This window comes from Danio rerio, chromosome 7 (genome assembly GCF_049306965.1).
Source record: "Danio rerio strain Tuebingen ecotype United States chromosome 7, GRCz12tu, whole genome shotgun sequence".
NCBI lineage: Eukaryota > Metazoa > Chordata > Actinopteri > Cypriniformes > Danionidae > Danio > Danio rerio.
The window spans coordinates 40,047,895-40,056,288 of record NC_133182.1 but is presented as its reverse complement, the minus strand read 5'-3'; the positions used below and the strand labels follow the sequence as shown (position 1 = coordinate 40,056,288).

General features: G+C 34.5%; 2 protein-coding genes across 3 annotated transcripts in view; both read right to left on the bottom strand.

The window, feature by feature from the left end:
• esyt2b (extended synaptotagmin-like protein 2b) overlaps positions 1-8,394 on the bottom strand; it is an 860,030-nt gene that overhangs the window by 488,674 nt on the left and 362,962 nt on the right. The gene's annotated exons all lie outside the window — the stretch shown is intronic.
• ccl36.1 (chemokine (C-C motif) ligand 36, duplicate 1) lies at positions 7,116-8,280 on the bottom strand. The gene is made up of 3 exons (NM_001386746.1): positions 8,156-8,280; positions 7,826-7,937; positions 7,116-7,663 (listed from the first exon to the last, which is right to left on the bottom strand). Exons 1-3 carry the CDS (start codon positions 8,229-8,231, stop codon positions 7,570-7,572), a joined length of 282 nt encoding a protein of 93 aa, NP_001373675.1. The 5' UTR covers positions 8,232-8,280; the 3' UTR covers positions 7,116-7,569.

Here is an 8,394-nt window from a genome sequence, read left to right as displayed (position 1 = left end):
CTGAGGGATATAACAAAAACAACAAAACAATGAACTTGTCAGTTTTATTGACATTTTGTGAAATGTGTAGTTGTTATACCAGTAAAAACAAGCAATTTCATACTTTCTTCAACACTCATTCGCATCATTTAATCTCTACATAACTTCACATAGCATATTAAAAATGCTGGGTTGACATAATCTAATGTTGGGTAAAAAAAATGGAAAAATTGGTTTAATTTTTTTTTTTTTTCAATTAAATAAAAATAAAAATTTTGTATACATATTTTGCTCAACATTGTTTTATGGCAACCCAGCATTTTTTTCAGAATGTATATTATTATTGTTCTAGTTTTAAAAGAAAATAGTTTAGGATTTAAAGCAAATGATTAGACATCTCAAGCGCAAAAATATCATGCCGTCATAAAACAATAATGAAAAGAATGATCACAAAGATACTGAGCTCAATTAAGAAACATTGAAATCCTTCTTATGAGCAGACAGATTTAGTCACTAAATATTACTGTCATCAATGATTTGGATGGTTTTCTTGACCCAGTTCAGCTTAGGTTCCACACAGAGCCGCAAACCCTTCTGTGTGACAAAACTGTTAGAAGGAAGAGAGTTCAGTTACTCCAGAGAAAACTTAATGAATTCCCATTAACCATGATGGTACATTTCACAACTAAAGTTTATTGCAATCATTTGCATCTTTCCTTCATTACTCCAGGCATAGTGCAGTCCACTCTTGTCAGACTGTAGGAATTAATTTTACTCAGGGGGATTTTTCTTTTGAAAAAATTATAACAGCAATCAGTTCCAGTGGAATCTGTGTTGAAAAAAATATCTGATTAACTTGAGTAAGTTAGACGACTATAAAGTGTTATATATTAAATACCATTGAATAAACGTAAAACTAGTGTAACTTACGGTTTCCTGTAGTTGAACAAAAAGAAAAAGAAAAACACAAGCACGATAATGACGCATAGCTGCAGATTCAGCGAGATAGCTCTGATATCAACAGGATAATACTAAAAAACCTTGTTGGGAAGTCATAGTGAACTGTCCTGATGCACAAAGTATTTTGTTTAGGAGCTGATCAGAGCCACTGAGAGAAATATCGACTATAATCTTGATCGCGTGGAGCATCGCTGTAGATCCAGTAAGTCAGTGTCAAGAACAAGATCTCTTAAGCACATTTTCTATTAACTTGTGTATTAAAGCAGGCTATTCCTCATTAAACTAATAGAATTCTGGTATTTTTGCTAAAATAGGCTGCTGGGTGCATACCCTGCAAAAGGTAAAAAGAAAAAGAGTAAATAAATAAAAATGTTAAAATAAAAAATTAAATTTGAAAAAATATATTTTTAATTTTTTAATTTTTATTATTATTTCACCAATTTTTGGTATAATATAATATAATATAAAATACTCATTTTAAACATCTAAACATGCTTTAAGTGAAGTTTATTCATAAACTAATTCCGAGAGGATCACGTGATTATGATTGAACACAGCTGGTTCTGCATTAGCATGCATGATCCACCAATCAGGCCATTCCTAACCCACTATAAAGAGCCAGGGTTTTCTCACTACAGTCATCTTCGATTTGAAGAATCCCCCCTTCCACCCCTACCTCTTCACCTTTCCCTCCATAGGGCAGCACGGTGGCCCAGTGACTAGCACTGTCGCCTCACAGCAAGAACGTCACCGGTTCTAGTCCTTTAACAGGCCGGTGGTTGTTTCTGTGTGTAGTTTGCATGTTCTTCCCGTGCTTGCATGGGTTTTCCCCGGGTCCTCCGGTTTCCTCCCACATTCCAAAAACATGCACAACAAGTAAATTGATCAATCTAAATTTTGCACCACAGTTAATCTCTCACCCTGCAGCATATATTTTCATAGCATTCAATTTTAGTCATCAGTTTTGATCAAAGGGGGAGTTGTCGAGATCTACCTGAGCTCAAGGCTCCCCTATCGCCCATCAAACGGGAGGGAGCCCAGGGCTCAAGAACCTTTGAGCTCAGGGCTCTCTCCCGGGACAGCATGCCAAACTTGCTTATAATCAATCATCAGCTAAGTGCGAACTCTTGAAAGCTCCTCGGCACATAGGATAAATTTATATTAGTCTATAAACTGCTGTAGAATGCGATTATTGTAAATCATTTCAGATAAAAGACAGTAAATGTTTTATTTACCCTGAAATACATTTAAAAATATGTTTTGGTAAATATTGATTTTAATTCATAAAATACTGGTGGGTCATAAACAGTAATCTGTGGAGTTATTTATTCCTAAATATCTAAAATCTCAGTCTGTCTCTCTCTAACTCTGCATTCCCTGTCACAAACTTCCTGAAACTATGTGAAGCCTACAAAAGTCATGTGATGATTGAGCATTTTTTGGCTTCTGTTGTTGCTCTCTCTCTCTGTCCACGGCTCTGGTGCTGATGTACTTTGTTCAGACTGAAACATGATGTCTGGGTGGAAAAGAGAAAGCCAACAGAATTTCGGTGATGCAATCTCACTACTACAAAGGTTCATCTATACCAGTGGGAAAAATATTTGCATAGTCTTAAGGCAAGATGTACAATATTTTTTATTTACTTATTGCTTGTAGTGACACAAAAAAGCAAGCATGTGTTATTCAACAACCGAACAAAACTGCTACACAGACATAATCAGAAAAGATTTAGATTTTATGTGTTCAACTCAGGGGGGTGACTCAGTGGTTAGCACTGTTGCCTCACAGCCAGAAGGTCACTGTTATGAGTCCTGGCTGGGTCAGGTCAGTTGGCATTTCTGTGTGGAGTTTGCATATTCTCCCAGTGTTTGTGTGGGTTTCCTCCAGGTGCTCTGGTATCCCACAGTCTAAAGACGTGCTATGTGTGTGAATGAGTGTGTTTGGATGTTTCCCAGTGATGGGTTGCAGCTGGAAGGGCATCCGCTGTTTAAAACATATGCTGGATAAGTTGGTGGTTCATTCCTCTGTGGTGATCCCTGATGAATAAAGGCACTAAGCCAAATTGAATGAATGAATGTGTTCAACTCAAACAGCAAATGATGTTGAGAAAACAAATGGACAGTTCACACATAATTGAGAATTTCCTCACCATTTGCTCACACTAAACTTTTTTTCTTCTGTTTCTTCTGTTGAGCACAAAAGAAGATATTTTAAAGAGTGTTGATACAAAACAGCTATTGACATCCAAGTAAGAGCAAAAACTACGGACGTCAATGGCTGCTTTTTTCTCAACATTCATTCCTTTGTGTTCAACAGCAGAAATAAATGTAAATATTTGAAACAAGTGGAGGGTGAATACATGATGACAAATCTTTAACTTTTAGGTGAACTGGAACTTTCAATATAAGGTATCACGCATTCTGCATTTATATGCTCAAACAAAGATCAAAAAAAAAAAAAAAAAAAAAAGCTTCCATTAACAGCATCTGTGGATCAGATCCTTTCTAAAGTAACATGCTGTACAAACCAATTTTCATTTGTAGACTGGTCTATATTGCAATGCTCTTCTAGCTGGGCAGCCACCATGTGCAATCAAATCCCTGCAAATGCACCCTAATCATTGGGCTTTCTATGCCATTTTATGTATTTAATGATGTAATGGAGAGAATTTCAGAAAAGTGGATATTAAGCAGTGTATCAGTTGATATGAAAAGCTTGTATTAGCTTATCTTATTTGTCACTAACAGTAAAATTCAATTCATGTTTATTTCTAGAGCACTTTTACAATGTAGATTGTGTCAAAGCAGCTTAACATAGAAGTTCTAGTAGTATTGAAAATGATATCTGGACTCTTTGAAGCAAATCATTCCATTTTTATTTTTACACATTTTGATTTCGGTCTCAGTATACTTCATGGGACAGAGAAGCTTCATTTCATGCAGATAGAGAACTCAATCAACTGACTTGACAAAATGAAGAATTCAACTTAGATGCAAAGGCCACTAAATGCCATCTGAAATGTTCTTCTAAAACTAGCATTTTTTTCTTAGGCTCTGTGTAGGTTCAACAATCTCACTTTTATGGCAAGAAAAGGTCATTTTCAAGGGCTTTAAAGATAATTAACTGACCATTAGCATAGGAGGCTGAAAACATTAGAAGAACATTTCAGATGGCACTGAGATTTTTTTTGTATCTGAACTCTTTAAATGTACCTTATGTAAAGCATTTTTATTGTTTTATTTTGTTTTTGTTTTGTTTTTTTACAAACAAAAAAACTCTTTTGAGCAAGTTATGAAATGAAGATATACTGTGAGTAAATGTAGTGAATTTGTTTTCTCATTTGTTATTCTGACCTTGTCATTTTCTGAGAAAATAAAATGCTCTAAATTACAATATTTGTGATTTTTAATTTCTGAAGAAATGCATGTAATGTTAAACTTTTATAGAATAATATTTTATTCAAAGCCTTGCCTAATAAATCCAGGCACATTTTCAAGTGGTCTATTCATTAGTATATGTATTTTTAGCAGTTCTAGTTTTATTGCGTTTGTGTCAGCAGATGGCGATGTTTTTTTCAGTCAAGCCAACTCAACTGTGTGACTGTCGAGTTTGTCAGTGTCTCGTTTTAACATGGTGAGTACGCAAGCCCACATCTCAACCAAACAAACGGTTAGTGGTCAACAAGGAATATTTTGGTTTCAGCAAATTACTTTTGCAGTGTCAAAAAGCTTAAAAACGATAGTATTTTATAGTAAATAGCCTACTCGTGTCGCCTAGAAGAGTACACTTTTAAATATTTGATAGCGATGTAAAGGACATTGCCTCCTGCCACAGGAAATGTAGCTGCTAAGTTTACGGCCATAAAGCGTCCAACCACACTTTCTCATCCGCCACGTATAGCTCGGTTTTAACATCTATGAAACTTTCGCATAGGTGTGAAAATAGAGCCATTAAATGACAAGCCCACCAACACCAAGTTACGCTGCCCTTCTAATCATTTAAGGTATGAAGGCTCACACTTACTGTACTATATTTTAAACAGTTGTCAAGAAGTTTTAATAAAGTTAACAGTCATGGCTTATTGCTTTTTACATTTTACAAAAAAGCCAATAGGAAAAAAAATGCAATTAAATAATTGTAGGCTACATTATGTTAATCAGATTTTTCACACTTCAAAAGTTCACACTTATATGATGATTGATTATAAAGTGTGTTCGGCTTTGCTGTCCTGGGAGAGAACCCTGAGCTCATAAGATCCTCAAGCCTGGGGCTCCCTTCCGTTTGCAGGGCGAAGTAGATCTCGGTGAACTCTCCCATTATTTAGGGCTGAGAGAGGGGTCTGGATGCAGACCTGGTGCAGTGCAATCTGAGCTGCATCCAATGGTTTTTATGCGCTCACCTAACCACCCCTAACCCTACCCGTCACAGTGATGTCACTCACTCCATTGAGTGCATTGTGTCTGACATTGCATTGCTGAGGGATGCAGTCAAGCTTGCATCAAAAAGGCTGCATCCAGATACTGTTGAGGGCTGATGATAGTTTATAAATTGCTATATAGAGATATACTGGCTAAGAGATCGACTATTTTGCTAATTTATATTGATCAATTCACTTGACACGTTTTTGGAATGTGGGAGGAAACCACAGAACCTGGGGGAAACTTGTTGATCCAATAACCATTAAATTCAAATGCAAATATAAATACAAATGTGAATGTTTTCTATGGTGCTTTACTCTTTTTCCCCTCATCAAACTACTTTAGAGAGTTCTGGGGTCTGCTGTTTTACCAAGATTGACTCAAATGATTTCTGGTCTCACCACTATAACATGTTTACTCTGGGTTTTGGCACAATTACAAATCTATTTCTTCTTACGACTATTAACATTATGAATTCACAATAATGACCCCCCAAAAAAGTTAAATGTTGTCAGTCCACAACAGCTTTGTATAGTCAACAAGTTAGGCTCTGCTTGCTTTAATAAATTTAGTGTAGATGTGCAGTCTGTCAGGTGATCTTTTATAAAATTGTTTACCAATTTAAACAGGTTGTCTTTATTATTATCACTTAAGATCAAGCTCACGTAGAAAGGTGTGGCTGTGTAATAAAAGAAGTGTACGTGGATAATAGATTTCCTGGGTGAAAGATTTCAAGTTGTAAAATTGAAAAGTGTAATGAGTAGAAATACTTTTTTCAGTAATAAATACTGGAACCTCAAGGTTTCAGTTCAAAGTTTTTCTTTTTTTTCTGACTGCAGTATGTCACACTATGGTTAGTCAAAGCAAAAGATTCTCTCTTTAAAAGATTTTTAGTAGTGTGTTCAGGACACTGTATAGTAGTCCATTTATGTAAGCGAGTATGGCTGATTAAAGTAAACAGTCAAATATAATACTCAATATGTTTTCATACAGTGGACTAAAACAATCAGGAATCTGCTGTAGAGAGTCTGAGAATATAGTGAAGTTCAAATTTACATGAACGGGAAACTATCGGCTGTTGTTGATGCCAACAAACCAACATATTGAAATTTGATTGCAATGATGGTTCAGTAAATATTGTCTTATAGTTGCCAATCTTATTTTTGATATAAAATACTACAAACTGAATCCATCTATCAATCAAAACTATATGACATTATCAACATTATAGTTCTTGTGATAATGTGAGAAGTCTGAATATTTTAGATTTGTCTATATAGTCTACGACACATGCATATATTTATATAAATACACTGTAAAAAAAAAAATAATCTGTTAATGACCAGTTTCCATATTTTGTGATTAACAAGTGTTCAGTTTATTTACATATGAATTCTATTATGGTACCTTTATCTCTGCGGTGTTGACTTCTGATGTTGAAAATTCAATTTAACAAAGTGACTTTTATAAATACAGAAATAAGTCTGTAAAATAACAAAATGTACTGGCAGCTTATTCCAATAGATCACTTTAAACTATTAAAAATGTGAATAAAATATCTTTTTTAAACTTTTCAAAGTTAAAAGTTGTCAGAAAAAACAAGGTCCCATAATACAATTAGAAAGCATAAATAAATGTGGAAAAACTAAAAAATGATAAAAATACGAGGATAAAAGATTTACTGGCTGAAAGATTTCAAGGTGTAAAATGAGTGTAAGGAGTAGAAATACTTTTTTCAGTAATAAATACTGGAATCTCAAGGTTTCAGTCCAAAGTTTATTAGCAAAAACTGGTAATTTACTAATATGTTTTACAGTGCATGCTAGGTTTATTTAAAAACACTTTAGAAGTAAATCACAACAACTCATCAGAAGGCTTTTTTATGTTTTTATAGTCTTTATTACATTACAAATAATCATAAAGTGCGAAAAAAAAATGTTATATAGAAGCAAAGGTCAAAATTTTTTTTAGCCTACATTTCTAAAATGAGGCAAATCACACATTCATCTAAATATATTGTTTTATAGTGCAGGTAAAGATAGAAACAATTAAGTATTTACAGCAAAATGTTAAGGAAATACTAATTTCAAAAAGAAAGCATTATCTAGTTACTCATCGCTGTAATTAAAAAGAAAAAGACAGGAGGAAGATCACAGAGCTAATTTTTCTCTTAAAAACAAATGATTGATGATCATCACTACAGCTGAAAGCCTTAAATATTGCGGTCATCAATGATTTGGATGGTTTTCTTGACCCAGTTCAGCTTAGGTTCCACACAGAGCCGCAAACCCTTCTGTGTGACAAAACTGTAAGAAGGAAGAGAGTTCAGTTACTCCACAGAGAAAACTTAATGAATTCCCATTAACCATGATGGTACATTTCACAACTAAAGTTTATTGCAATCATTTGCATCTTTCCTTCACAAGAATAGAAATGGATATTAAAACATAAGCAGAGGTAAAACTCACATGACTCCAGGCAGAGTGCAGTCCACTCTTGTCGGATTGTAGGAATTAATTTTACTCGGGTGGATTTTTCTTTTGAAAAAAGTAAAACAGCATGCATCTGGTGTATTGGCATCTGTATTAAAACAAACAAACAAAACTTGAATAATGAGCCACTTATAAACCATAGACAAAATGTAAAAAAAAAAAACAAATAAATTTGAAAAACGAATAAAATAAAAATGAGATTAGATAAAGTTTCACCTTTTCACTCTGGTAAATGAGACAATAACTGTTTTATACATTAATCCACATCCCTGAACAAATGCAATAATAAGGTTTAATGTGACTTACGGTTGCCCATTACATCAGCCTGGAGGAATGTGATGGCCAGAAGTCCAACGAGCAGATAGACACAATAATGACCCATAGCTGCAGATCCTGATTCTCAAGAAGATGCTGATAATGACAGAATAAATGCATGTCCTAAATCTCACCATGAGCTATAAAGGTAAAAGAGGAGGGGGTGAGTGTGGTTTTGGTAGGGGAGGGAGGTTAGAGGTAACAAAATATTCCATTGCGAATCATAACTG

Excerpts from the sequence above, each read along its gene's own strand:
- ccl36.1 (NM_001386746.1), bottom strand. The coding sequence starts at position 8,231 with ATGGGTCATTATTGTGTCTATCTGCTCGTTGGACTTCTGGCCATCACA. Across the intron at positions 7,938-8,155 it reads GGCTGATGTAATGGGCAACC|ATGCCAATACACCAGATGCA; the intron begins GTAAGTCACATT and ends GTTTTAATACAG. Across the intron at positions 7,664-7,825 it reads TGCACTCTGCCTGGAGTCAT|TTTTGTCACACAGAAGGGTT; the intron begins GTGAGTTTTACC and ends TCCTTCTTACAG.